The 14,583-nt window shown below is 34.7% G+C and overlaps 4 protein-coding genes across 4 annotated transcripts; 3 read left to right on the top strand and 1 right to left on the bottom strand.

Moving 5' to 3' along the window:
• Positions 1-1,164: 1,164 nt before the first annotated feature.
• LOC142976456 (lysozyme-like) lies at positions 1,165-2,499 on the top strand. Its single transcript, XM_076119832.1, has 3 exons — positions 1,165-1,342; positions 1,443-1,601; positions 2,077-2,499. Exons 1-3 carry the CDS (start codon positions 1,213-1,215, stop codon positions 2,205-2,207), a joined length of 420 nt encoding a protein of 139 aa, XP_075975947.1. The 5' UTR covers positions 1,165-1,212; the 3' UTR covers positions 2,208-2,499.
• Positions 2,500-4,599: 2,100 nt separating this feature from the next.
• LOC142976590 (lysozyme-like) lies at positions 4,600-5,601 on the top strand. The gene is made up of 3 exons (XM_076120024.1): positions 4,600-4,771; positions 4,882-5,040; positions 5,268-5,601. Exons 1-3 carry the CDS (start codon positions 4,642-4,644, stop codon positions 5,396-5,398), a joined length of 420 nt encoding a protein of 139 aa, XP_075976139.1. The 5' UTR covers positions 4,600-4,641; the 3' UTR covers positions 5,399-5,601.
• A 3,416-nt stretch (positions 5,602-9,017) lies between these two features.
• On the top strand, positions 9,018-10,142 carry LOC142976649 (lysozyme-like). Its single transcript, XM_076120134.1, has 3 exons — positions 9,018-9,328; positions 9,444-9,602; positions 9,833-10,142. Exons 1-3 carry the CDS (start codon positions 9,199-9,201, stop codon positions 9,961-9,963), a joined length of 420 nt encoding a protein of 139 aa, XP_075976249.1. The 5' UTR covers positions 9,018-9,198; the 3' UTR covers positions 9,964-10,142.
• A 129-nt stretch (positions 10,143-10,271) lies between these two features.
• On the bottom strand, positions 10,272-14,134 carry P5cr (Pyrroline 5-carboyxlate reductase). Its single transcript, XM_076120132.1, has 5 exons — positions 13,932-14,134; positions 13,432-13,679; positions 12,898-13,125; positions 12,116-12,327; positions 10,272-11,730 (listed from the first exon to the last, which is right to left on the bottom strand). The coding sequence occupies exons 1-5, from the start codon at positions 14,002-14,004 to the stop codon at positions 11,670-11,672; spliced, it is 822 nt and encodes a 273-aa protein (XP_075976247.1). The 5' UTR covers positions 14,005-14,134; the 3' UTR covers positions 10,272-11,669.
• Between the last annotated feature and the right edge of the window lie 449 nt (positions 14,135-14,583).

Below are 14,583 nucleotides of genomic sequence, written 5' to 3'. Positions count from 1 at the left end.
GGGATTTGTAATTACTTGAAGGAATTGTTTAAGCAGATTTTGCTATCGATGATGAGATGTTCTAAAATGTCTTGATAGTAACTTTATTGTCGATGGTTGAAAAAAGCTCCTCTGTATAATTCAGCAATTGGTGAAAATGGTTTATGAACTGAACTGAACTCTGAACTTCTAAACCTAGTTCTGCGTAAATACGAAATTGCGTGGTGTCCGTCTTCAAACAGCAAATCAAATGCAACAAGGCAAAATAATACGTAAATGTTATTTAACTGCCTACATCTTGTATACAATATAGTAAACAACAACAACCACCCTGCTCACATAGCTCAGGAAACCAACTACAAAACAATTGATATACTTATTTTAATAATAATTTAATTTCCCTCCTAGTTCCAATGTAATGTTAATAGGGGAAAACAATAAAATAATACGGGCTGACATGGGCCACTTGCATAAAAGTATTAGTTAGTAGTAGTTAATAGGTACCTATCTAGCGGTAAGCAGAAACTGTACTTGTAAGTCGAAACCAGCGTACTTCAGATTCTGTCCGTATTTCTATAACGTCCCCGTGAAAGACCAATAAGAGCTAAGATGCAAAATATGTTTATATCTGTGCCTCGATTCTCTACTACTATCGACTACCGACAACCGAACTGTCATCGAGAAATTTTGTATGAAAATCTGATCAGCGCCTCTGACGGGTGTCGTAGGAAACATTTTGGCAGTACATTCTAAGGTCAAAATTTCGATAGCTAGCCGGTTGTCGGTAGTCGATAATGGTAGAGAATCGAGGTACTGTATGTATATCATTGTTAAGTACTTTTTTAAGAAATTAGAAGAAAGCCTTGGGGGTTTTCTTTAATAGAGGAATGTAAGTTTGAGCATGGACTTCTTTTTGATTTTTTTTTGTTCCCGCTTTACGCTGCGTTATTTCAGAAATAAATGTTATTTGGTAATGTTTAAATGTCCACTACATTTTAACATTAACAAATTTATAACATTTGATTGTTTTGATAGAACAAGAGATTTTTTACTGATCTCAGCAGAAAATATATAATTGAACGGTTTGTAAAAAGCGCGTAACTCAGGATTCGCGTAAAACGGAGTCCCTACATTACCTCTTGCTCAAGTTACATAATAATATATAAAGCACATACTCTTCTCATATTCAACATTGATTTGTACTAGACGATTCGAACAACAATATCTAATAATATGACACGAATTATCCTTGTGTGTTTCATGTTTTATTTCATTTCTACAGCCATTGCAAAAACGTTTTCAAAATGTGAATTAGTTTACGAATTGCGTAGACAGGGCTTCCCTGAATATCAAATGAAGGACTGTAAGTAATTAAACATTAATATTTGATACAATAATCATTATTTACTTTCGTAAATAATATTTAATTTTTATTTTGTTATTATTTTTCCTGTTTCATACAGTGGTGTGCCTTGTTGAAGCTGAAAGTTCGTTTCAAACGAACATTAAAGGCGGCCCTAACACGGATGGCTCCTATGATTGGGGACTATTTCAGATTAACGATCGTTACTGGTGCAACGCTGCAAACTGGCCGGGAAAGGGTTGTGATGTGCGTTGCAGTGGTAAGTAGAAACATATCCTAATTATTGAGTGTAAATCTTGTAATTGTTTTCTACTAAATTTTAATAGTGCTTATTCACCAATTTTTCATCAACATTACATTTTAATGTGTTACCTGCGCCGAAACGTCCAGCAAGCGAAGGTAAAATGCATATATATTATGGGTTACGCAGTTATTCCCATTTTATGAATAAAAGTCCTGTTTAAATCAGATATCTTATCTAAATGGTATTAAACATGCAACGAATAAAATCTGTTCACTCTAAATTAATACGAAGGAGGATTATTATTGTATTCTTTTACTCACTTTCCATTGGGTACATATTTTTTATGGAATACGAGAGACTCTGTCTCTTAAAGTAACTTGAAGTACGACAGAGAATTAAGAGACAGGTAAAAAACGTGTACGCGTTAAAGTTTAAAATGAAGATTATACCGTTTTAATTATTAAGTAATTATGGTTTTCTTGTTTTTTAGATCTGCTTTTGGACGACATAACGCAAGCCTCTTCGTGTGCCAAGAAGATTTTAGCGTATCAAGGCTTAGACGCGTGGTACGGTTGGGTCAACCACTGCAAAGGCAGGTGGCTGCCAGACCTCAATTGTTAAACGAAAGAATTATGTTTAATATAATTTCTGTAAGGTTAATTTGGGTAACTTTGAATCATTTGGGTAACATTGAACGTGGGAACTTGAACCTTGAACTTGAACTAATTTCGATTATTTTTTCATATGAAACCAACACAATTGATAAAGGCTTACTTTAGTTTTGCAAACTTTTACCAATTGTGTTGGTTTCATATGAAAAAATTATCGAAATTAGTTCAAGTTCCCATGTTCAATGTTACCCAAATGATTCAAGGTTGACTGTAATACTGATTACTTTATTTTATGAGAAATTATTCAATTAAACCTGACAAACACCGAAGCACTTTTTTATTTTTTTTACCTAATAGGTACAACATGATTTTGTGGCCAGTAACGACTTCTTAAGTAAGTATAAGCAAATCAAGATATAGCGACCCGACGACAGCTAGACTACACCTAAAAAAACCCAAATTAGTTTCCATTGCCCTTGGGACAGATTTCGTTCATAAGTACCCGTTGTTCACCACATGGAGAAATTCATGAAAACTGAAAACAACGACACCGATTTACGTCTTCTCTACCTAATACATGGCCGTTATGTCAAAAAAACGCCAGAAGAAACGCAATCCGATAAGATTAGTCTGTTGCCCCTGGATTACCGACAATGGGACATTTACCGTAACAACAATTTTTAAAAGCTTTCAGGAGGGGTACTACAAGCGAACAAGATGTACACCCGTTAGAAAACACGAATTTTCACAATTAAATATGATGGTTTAGTAAGTATAGGTACTTATATACGTAGATGGTTTCAAAAGAACGAATAATACGAATACTTATAAGTACTAGTAAGTATAAGGTTTGAGAGCTTTACGAAAGTAGTTGAATTCCAAATTTCTGCATCTCAAAATTATTTTTTTTTTTTAAATAAAAAACTATTATGTAGATTAACTAAAAAGAATGAACGAAGATGAAACAACGAATTGTTAATTACTATCTAAAGGTAGCGAAAGCAATGGTGCGGGCGGCAGCTCCTTTAATACTACGCAGATTATCGGAATTTTCCTCTTTTTATTCCCTAACCGTACTAAGGGCTTTTCCAGTGTTGAGAAATGATGAAATGCAAAGCAAGCTTGGTCAATGACCACAAAGATCGTGCCATGTTTATGAAATAAAGAAATTATACAGATATACTCACGAACTTTTAAATGACTGTAGGTGCCTACTGTGCCTAACATTGTGTGTTTTACAAACTGAACTGTTACAGACAATTTGTTACGAACTGTAACATTTAAATAAGATCATTCATTTTTCTTAAAAAAAAAAGAATTACCTGTAAAACCTAAGACGAAAATAAATGATTGCAAGTGTTATGATAACATCGTTAAAAAAAATTGATTTGGAGGTTTAATCTAAATTATACGACTGCAGCTATTTTAATGTTCTCATATCAATAGGGTTAAAACTTTCATAGATTTTGAGTACCTGAAATTACTATTATGTTTCGAATACTTTTTTAACAATCACTTACTTAATGACTTTGGACGTGACTCATCAATCTCATTATCATCCTCTCGTTATTTGCGCAATCCACAAATTATTGTATCGGGTCTGGTTGTACTTCGTGTACGCTGTTTGTATGTTTGTAAAAGTCCCCGCGACACAAGAGCAATTCTTAGTGCGGGAGTTGTCTTTAAAAGAAAAATCATTAGCGTGTTGGTACATATTTATTTCAGCTCTTGATTGTACTTGGATGTACAGTTCTTTAATCTTCCGCCCGAAACAATGCAACAAAGCTTTGACTTCTTGAAAACCCAATTCTTTATCCTTACCTACATTTCCCAAAGAAAAATCACTTTAAAAAAATCCCACGGGGTTTTGCCGTCTAATGGCATTATAATGGATAAACAATACCTAATAATTAACTATGGGTAATTAAATAATTAGTTCAACACACACCTAGTTTACTTAACTACTTGTTAACTTGGGTTTCACTCAGGAGGATTTAATTATTGCTTGGGTACCAAGCAGAAATGAACCGTCTAAAACATAACTAGCTCCTTAGTTTCTTATTGAAACTCTTTTGACAAGTAACAAAATTATACTGTTTTAGATTTTTTAAGTCTTCTTTGAATAACATTGTTTAGCGACGTAACTTGGTGAAGTAAATAATAAGGGTTGGTAATATGTACCATAACATACCTATATATTTTAAGTACCCACATTATTTACTCATCTATATAAAATATGCCGTGGGAAAGTACAGACAAACAACTTAATTTTGCATTTTCAATGACAACCGCCAATGGACATAAGGAAATTGTAAAAATAAAAAGTGGTTTGTTTGAAGAGGTAAAATTTCTGCTATATATTCTCTACTCATTCACAATCCACATCATTCGAAGTCCACAAGTGATCAGCACAACTGTTCCTGAAAACTTTCTTCTGCTTCAAAATGGCACGATTTGTTTGCTTATTCGTCGTTCTCTGCTTAGCCTCCACTGGCTACAGCAAGAAGTTTACAAAATGTGAACTTGTTCACGAGCTGAGGAAACAAGGATTCCCTGAAAACCAGATGAAAGATTGTAAGTATATTTTATACTTAAAATACTATTTTTTAATGACCAATATAAAAATTCAACAAGAAATATTACTTGTCATAAACAATTTTAATAACTAATAATTATTATTTCAGTGGTGTGCTTGGTGGAAGGCGAGAGTTCGTTCCAAACGCACGTGAAGGGTGGCCCTAACACCGATGGCTCCTTCGACTGGGGCCTATTCCAAATTAACGACCGCTATTGGTGCAACGCTGGCAACACTCCCGGCAAGTCCTGCAACCTGAAATGCAGCGGTAAGTACCTACATTAACCCTAATGGTATTTATTTAGAACTTTTCTGTCGCTTCAACGCTACGTATTAAATTATACTTTTTGATTACGACGCGACGCTGAGTAAGTTTACGTAGTTGAATTCTATAATATACCGCCTAACTACTGCGCATTAGTTTAGAGACAATTTTGACCTAAACTTCTAACGTAGGACATCACAGTATTAAGCTAATTATGTTCTGTTTTACAGATCTTCTGACTGATGACATTACTGCGGCATCGAATTGCGCTAAGACCGTGTTAGCCAGCCAGGGCTTAAGTGCCTGGACCGCCTGGGTCAGGGACTGCAAGGGCAAGAACCTTCCCGCCCTCAACTGTTAAGCCAAAGAATAGTTTCATGGTAGACACTGTGTTTAATCACAGAATCTCGTGGCTAACTATGTTATTTCATTGTTAATTTATTTATTTCCACTACTAACAAAATTGTACTGATTATAAATGTTGCCTTTTTTATAATAAAATACTTATAAAACCAATGACTGTAACATATTTTTCTAACCCATGGTGTCCCACTGCTAAGCAAGGGTTTCCTCCCGTAATGAGTAAAGTATAAGGCCTGGAGTCCACTACAGTGGTAAAGTGCGGGTTAGGAAGTTTGCATACCTTTAGGAACTATTCTTAAGACCTCATAGGTACGCAAGTTTACACCGGGATGTGCAGAATGATCCTTCACCGTTAGAGCAAGTGATATAAATAGTGAATAGGAACACACATAAATTCGCAAAGGCATTGGCTAACCCGGGTTCGAATCGTCAACTATTTGCGTGAGAGTTACCAACTTCTACCACTGCTATCACTGCTCTCTAACTCTTTCTCTCTCTCATTCTTATTGTATTAAGAAATTTTTTTTAAAACATACCTCAACTTTGCATTATGCAACGTAACAATTTAGAACCACTATTGAAGCAGTTACAAGTATTTATAGACTCGCTTGCCCTAGTGCGCCCCTATTGTACTTAAATGGAACTATATTATTTACTTGCCGGCTTCGTGTGAATTTAGTTAATTATACACTATATAATTCCTCGAGAATCACTCACAGATGTATTGGTAAAAACCGTATGAAAATCCGTTCAGAAGATTTCGAATTTATCGCAAACAATGTAGCGATAGTGATTGACAGATTCAACGTTCCTAAAGTGAATGCAGTATCGAAATAGATAACGCAATATATATCGCGGTTTGTGATATAAATAAATAAATAGGTAAGTACTTAAATATCTTTGGACTGTGGACAACTGACACATGGTCGTCTGATTCCAAATTAAGCAGAACTTGTAGTATGGTAACGATAAAACTGATAAACATATTTGTTAAACGGTTTTATTTTATACACTAAATACAAACATCACACAAGTATTCGTCGCGAGTGGGATTTAAACCCATTACACGCGAAACGTGCTGTTAATAAAATTAAGCGATGGGGTTCTTTGATTCTTAGATTTTATTTTTGACTACGTCAAACAAGCTTCTTCATGTGCTAAGAAGATTTTGCCTTATCAAGACTCAGATGCCTGGTACGGTAGGTAATGAGGTATGTTTTGAACATACATTCATATATGGATTACATATGTACATAAACTTACGTCCTCTGCCCGTAGGCATAAACCAGAGGTACTCCAGAGCACCCGTTCGAATAGCACCTGCCAAATACATATATATAATATTGATGTGTGCCTTTCGTGGACTAGGCTAGGTGCTTTTCGTCGAGGTGCTATTTGAACGGGTGCTCTAGATCAGGGGTTCCCAACCTTTTCTTAGTCCGGGACCACTTTTATATTTTTTTACTAGCATAGGACCACTATGTAAGTATATCAAAAACAAACCATAATAAATAATAATCCTGAAACTTTAATCCGCAAATCAATAGAGTACCTATTACAAAACAAAAAATAGTACCTAGTCATATTTTTTGGGATAAACTTCTGTAATTTTGTGTTAACTAATGTGATTTCTGAGCTTGCATTAAAGAAATAAAGTTAAGTAAGATAACAGTCAGTAACGAAACATTTACTCGCGGACCACTTTTTGACTTCTGCGGACCACTGGTGGTCCACGGACCACTAGTTGGGAGCCACTGCTCTATTAGGACTACCTCATAAACCATATTACGCCACTTGATACGATCCTTACAAACTTCCCTTCCCGCATTGACTGATTGACTGACATGTGTAGATGTCAATGCGGGAAGGGAAGTTTGTAAGGATCGTGCCAGCTTCGAGTACTTACTACGCACCTGACTTTGTTCCAAGACATCGCCGAAACGATCTGTATGACTTTCTATGGCGTCTCCATCCGACGTTTTCATTTACCCCGGCACAGTAAAATTTTATTCGTCAATTGGTACTTTCTTAATTTCTTAACGTTTACAAGATATTCTTTTTTAAAGCATTAAAAGTATTATGTATAGGGCACCTAATACTTTTTTTTCATTTCATAATACTTAAGTACAACTCCTTAAAAACTATTTAAATAAAAATCATATCCTCCGCTTGTATTTTTGTCTCCTCTAAGTAGTAGCAATGAGATAAATATTAAATTTACTTGTATTTCTACCCAATCAGAAAAAAACTTAAAACCACCAGTGTACTAACAAATCTTAAAATTAAACCCCGGTTTCAGAGGTAAAAGTATTCGCGGTAGTTTATCTATTTAATAGGGTTTATGCTCATAGTTTGAATAGATAAACTACCGCTAGTGCAACCGCCCTCAAACCGGGCATAAGAGTTTATAGAAAGTAGTTCAATTCGAAATTCCTTCATCTCGCAATGTTTTCCGAAATTAACCAATAAAGAAATAATGTTAGACACATTAGATAGTCTGTCGTTTAATAACGAGTAATGAGCGTAAACACAAATGAGTGAATCAATGGAAAAATGGTCGCGAAAGTAATGGTGCGTCCGGCAGCTCCATATAAACTACCTACGCTTATTATCACAGTTTTCCTCTTATTGTTCCCGACTGCACTCAGGGCTTTTCCAGTCTTGAAATGATGAAATGTAAAGCAGCTTTAGTCAATGGCCACCAAGATCGTGTCATGTTTATAAAACAAAGAAATTATGCAGATACGCTCGCGAGCTTGAATTATTGTAGGTGCCTACTGTGCCTACGATTATGTACCTACTGTAACATTTAAAAAGTACCGTTTAAATTTATTTCTGAGAAACGGATAACGTGTATAACCTAGATCTGCCTAAATTGTACTACTGCAGTCACTTAATTGTTTTCATTTCTTACTTGAATATACTTAGGTACTTAAGTTTTAAAGTAAATTATGTAAGTCAGGAGGAGTAAGGAAATTGTTAGAGCAGCTACCTAGGTAGGTATTGCTTCAAGAACGAAAAACTTTTTATATCAATTACCTTCTTCATCAACTTGCCATCAGCGTGTTGGTGCATACTAATTGTATGCTCATGATTGTACTTGGATACACAGTTCTTAAATCATCCACCCGAAACAATACAACAAAGCTTTGAGTTCTTGAAAACCTAATTCTTTATCCTTACCTACATTTCAGAAAAGTCACTTTAAAAAATCCCACAGGGTTTTGCCGTCTAACGAGATTATAATGGGAAAACAATACCTAATAATTAACTATAGGTAATTAAATAATTAGTTCACATACCCAGTTAGCTTAACTACTTGTAGACTTTGGCTTTGCTCATCTACCATCGGGCTAACTACTACTTGGTATCTATCCTTAAAAAAATGTGCCTCTAATTTCACAATAAAACTTTTTGGGGTACCTAGGCCACAATTTTTTTTAACAGTATTTGTAAGTTTATAACTAATTTTGCACCAACGAAATTTCGAAAAGTAAACAATGAGGGTTGTATATGTATATCTACATACATATGATACATAGGTACCTACCTATTTTTTTAATTACCCACACACTTTACTCATCTATATAAAATAGGCCGTGGGAAAGTACAAACAAACAACTTAATTTTGCTTTTTCAATGACAACTGCCAATAGACATAAGGAAGTTGGAAAAGCAAGAAGTGGTTTAAAGAGGTAAAATTTCTGCTATATATTCTCTACTCATTCACAATCCACATCATTCGAAGTCGACAAGTGATCAGCACAACTGTTCCTGAAAACTTTCTTCTGCTTCAAAATGGCACGATTTGTTTGCTTATTCGTCGTTCTCTGCTTAGCCTCCACTGGCTACAGCAAGAAGTTTACGAAATGTGAACTTGTTCACGAGTTGAGGAAACAAGGGTTCCCTGAAAATCAGATGAAGGATTGTAAGTATATGTTATTTTTACTTAAAATACTATTATTTGATTACGAATATAAAAATCTACAATAATTCTATTATTACTTATAATCATTTTTGATAATTAATTATTATTATTTCAGTGGTGTGCTTGGTGGAAGGCGAGAGTTCGTTCCAAACGCACGTGAAGGGTGGCCCTAACACCGATGGCTCCTTCGACTGGGGCCTATTCCAAATTAACGACCGCTATTGGTGCAACGCTGGCAACACTCCCGGCAAGTCCTGCAACCTGAAATGCAGCGGTAAGTACCTACATTAACCCTAATGGTATTTATTTAGAACTTTTCTATCGCTTCGACGCTACATATTAAATTATACTTTTTGATTACGACGGTGTGTAAGTTTACGTAGTTGAATTCTATAATATACTGCCTAATTTCTGCGCATTAGTTTAGAGACAATGAAACATTTTTGACCTAAACTTCTAACTTAGGACATTACAATATTAAACTAATTATGTTCTGTTTTACAGATCTTCTGACTGATGACATTACTGCGGCATCGAAGTGCGCTAAGACTGTGCTAGCCAGCCAGGGCTTAAGTGCCTGGACCGCCTGGGTCAGGGACTGCAAGGGCAAGAACCTTCCCGCCCTCAACTGTTAAGCCAAAGAATAATTTCATGGTAGACTCTGTGTTCAATCACAGAATGACGTCGCTAACTTTGTTACTTTTTTTATTTATTTCCACTACTAACGAAATTGTACTGATTATCAATGTTGCATTTTCTATAATAAAAGACTTATAAAACAACTGAAAGAATTTTACTAAATAATATCTAATTATCTCACTCTAAAAATGTATCATTAAAATATTACATGAGTAGCCTTTACCCTACTTATGCAATTGACTATAGAAATTTAACGCAAACTAAACAGAATATAATAATTAGGTTACAATAAAAACAATTAAGGTAAGCAGAGATTCAGATCCTTTAATAAAAAACAATAAATACATAAACTATATAGTATGGGACAACACAAACAGAAAGTAAACACAAAAAACAACACAATTATTATAATAATACCTTGGTATAAATTAAAAACATAATACTGTATATTGTCACTCATACCATAGATAAGTACGGGCCCTTCCAAGGGCTTTTTAATGACAAACAAACAAACAAAAGCTAGCATTTCTATGGTAATATAATAAATAGGTCGCTCTTTTCAAAAATGGCGATTATATTTTTTATACAGTGTAACATTTGATTCGAAAGATAAATAGAAATAAATACGAATACTTAACGTTGCATAACAAAAGCGAACCAATTTTTATCCAGCTAGAGTCGCTAGAACATCTGAGCGGGCCTGACGAATTGATCAGCGCGCCTAGTGTAATTAAGTGGAACTATATTTGAAATAGAATGTGATCTGTGTGGTATACCTAAAGAATTTCACATAATACATCTCGGTAATGTAATGTTACACTACATGGAAAGAATGTATAGGGCCTATATGCATACATATGTATTAATAAAATAAAAATACTGTCGACAACTAAGTACTTGTCATGTTACACGAGTATAGACAGGTACCAATTAATTGATCTGAGTGAGTGATCTATTTTTCCTTAACATAAATTGTCCTATATCTGCGAAATTTTTCTAGTAATGCCTACTATAAAGGTATTTATGAACGATCGTTTACGATTATCCAATGTATAAAGTGATCTCAATTTTAACTTTTAAGTTGCATCAAATTGGATGACAAAAATTTAATATCATACTGAAATGAATGCAATAAAAAATTCAAATATATTTAAATGTTGTTAACATAAATAGCCAGAGTCGGTAAAACCAACTTTTTATCTTATTTATTTTGTATTGGAATATTAATACAAAAGCTAAATGCTTATAAGGCCTCCTAACTATTTATTATCTGATGCAATTTTTGTAACATGAATGCAATATCGAAATAGATAATGCAGATGTGTATCGCGGTTTGTGGTATAAAGGTCACACTAATTTACATATTCCATAGGTACTTCATAGAAAATATTAGTGGTAGACAATCTTACAAGCATTTAATGCTATAATAAAGCTTACATACAAATGGTTTTGTGGATCATGTGAATGTATTTCTTATCATGAGAGATTCTATCTCTGTGGGCAACTTGCAATATTTAGTTATAGAGAGAGCACTTTTACTTTTGTTAGAATAAATACATTATTGTATAAAGCAGCTAAAAAACTATTTGAGATTCGAGATTTACGCGTGTAAATTGGTAATTGAAGATTCTTAATTTCGGTGAGTTTAACTTATAGTATACATAATTGTTTGTGCTTAAAACTAGTGATTGAATACTCAGATCTATTTTCCTAGGTCCTTGTTCTTGTGAGTAGCTGCTTCAATTGCATTAATCATTGTAGCCCTGAAATAGAAAATCATAGGTGTTTTATATCAAGTCATAGAACATAGAATTCTCAAATCTGGGGGCACGACGGTGCCCCCGCCAGTCGAGTATATATATTTTCCCCATTACAAAAAAAAACCATTATGTAGCACAAAGGGTCATTGGAAACATCGACTGCCTCCGTGGCGCAGTGGTTTAGGTTGCCACGCCGATACCATTTGCGTCGGTAGGTTGTGGGTTCAATTCTCACACGGTGCCAAATAATTGTTTCGAGTGTGGTTGTATGTTTGTAAAAGTCCCCGCGACACAAGAGCAATTCATAGTACGGGAGTTGACTTAAAAAAAATGAATGAGAGATTTAAACTGAGCCAAATTATTGCAAAAAAAATATCCATGAGCGTACCTTAGCCCTCCATTTTCAAGAGCACTGATGCCACAAATAGTAGAGCCACCTGGTGAACAGACTTCGTCTTTCAACAGGCCAGGGTGTTTGCCTGTTTGTAATACCATCTGGCCACTGCCGACGACCATTTGTGCTGCGTGCCGTGTCGCCATTGCCCTAGGTACCCCTTGCTTTACAGCGCCATCTGCTAGCGCCTCGATTACCAAGTACATCTGAAAATTATTTATAATATTTTTTAAACTTTTTATTTTGTTGACTTGTCACCAGTACCTGTGACTTTCTAAAGATCAGAGAATCCAGATTCAAGAAGCCCGTATTGCCAGATGACATGCAACAATTTAATGAACTGGAGATTTTGTTTTCATTTAAAATTGGATATAATCTTGTATTGTAGCACAATCTTTTAACACAACAAATATTATGAGGCAACCAAAGCCTCTAATCATATTCCAAGCATGTTACACTAATTAACATTGTTTAAAAACTATGTTGTTATAAATAATCAATCAGTTTCCTTGATACTTATAAAGCAGGTAAAGGTGGTAATTAAATCAACCTTACCTAGTCTTCTATTATAAACTAGCTGTCCCTGCGAACATAATACTGCCTAACAATCGATAACCTTTTTGTTTCCTCCATATGAACCATCCTTGTACTTCAAGGAATATAATAAAAAAAGAATAAGTGAAATAGGTTCAGCCGTTATAGAGTCTAGTTCTTAGCGACACATTTGGTATTTCATTTTTATATAATAATATAAGATAAGTAATGTTTTTACTTACAAATGCCGGTCCACATGCCGTAAGAGTGCCCAATGAGTCCATTAACGGTTCAGGCACTCTCTCACAAAGTGCCGAGCTGTTAAGAAGTTTCTCTAACAGCTGACACTGTTGTTCCGTGACTGTTGCATCAGGTGTGTATAAACAAATGCCTGTTCCTACAGTCATTGGCGTATTGGGCATGATGCGGGTCACACTGATCTCTGCGTTGGGTAGGTAGAAACTGATGGCCTGTAAATTAAATAGGGACTTCAGATAACTACACTCAAAGAGTATATAGAGTGCTTTCAAAAAGGGTTAATAGCAAATGCATTTATCTAGTTAACAATTTAAACAGTATTGTGAATTTAACTATAACAGTATTTTAAATGTTAGAATAATAAAACATTCTGGAGACTTAGAACAGACTTTACTATGCAAGACAGGTTGTCTTGTCGTAATCGTAAAGTCTGTTTCAGTGTGTTTTCGGTCATAAGTTAGTTTTGATTTAGGACTATGCTTAGAATAAAAGAACAGATACCTTCTCTGATAACACACCTGTTTTAAAGTCACAAGCTTTTTACCAGCCAGCATAGATACAAACAGAACCTTCTTTTTGGAAGAGCTTCTATTGATTGTTTTCAATGCTGTATCTAGTTTGTCAACCTTTACACCTATGAATATGATATCACAGTTGTCAAATACAATGCCGTTGTCATCTGTGGTATTGGCTCCAAGGTCCTTCCAGTGCTTGAGGTTTTCAATGTGCGGACCCGACACACAAATATTATTTGCAGGGTGAGCACCTGTCGAATAGTAGAAAAAAAAGAGATTAAGAGGTCCAACATAATTTATTATTAAGTATTTTGTAAGCCATATGTTCTCTATGACATTTTACAAAATATTAATCAAATTTAAAAGTAATCAATCTGCTTTGTAGTTTCTGCTTAAAGGTTACTGAAAGATATTAGTTTTGCAAAACAAATACTCCGATATTATAGCAAGAAAAACCTATTGTGTCGTAAAAATTTAAAAATCTATTCTGTGACACTACTTACCACCTTTTAGTATTCCTTTAAAAATCGCGGTGGACATGTTACCGCCACCAATAAATCCTAAGTTAAAACTCATAGTGACGATTTTTCAATAAAATTTTATTTCGTTACTCGTTACTTTATCCTAGGGCCAGTCGGTTTTGATTGGATTCAATTGAATTGATTGATTCTATTTGATATTTTGAACCTATTGACATTGACATTAATGACAAAAACAGTGCTGTCAGTGCCTAAATCTTACTTCTCCCCTTGCTGATTTAATGAATAGGTAGCTAATAGCTATATAAATGACAAATCTCTTGCTTATTTAAATTTCATAGAAACAGATTTTGCTGCATTTTTGCCTTTAACGAGCTAGCCGCCGTAGCACTGTCATGTAAGCTTGGCCTATTTCTGCGGAAATAACTTGTTTAACTGTCGTAAAATCAACATTTGAGAAGTGGTTTATCCGATTGTCATGATTCAATATACTGAATCATTAAAAATCCACAAAAAATGTTAGCTCATGACATAAATTGATTTAAATGTGGATGTGCATATTATTATAGATTCGAGCATTATTATCATTAACCTTAATTAAAGAGGGAATTTGTACACTCGTAACACTGCAGGCATGCGGTGACGTTCATAGTATCGTTCATTAACTTTGTCTTTA

This window comes from Anticarsia gemmatalis, chromosome 11 (genome assembly GCF_050436995.1).
Source record: "Anticarsia gemmatalis isolate Benzon Research Colony breed Stoneville strain chromosome 11, ilAntGemm2 primary, whole genome shotgun sequence".
In the NCBI taxonomy this organism is placed as follows: Eukaryota; Metazoa; Arthropoda; class Insecta; order Lepidoptera; family Erebidae; genus Anticarsia; species Anticarsia gemmatalis.
This window is presented reverse-complemented; position numbering and strand designations above follow the sequence as displayed.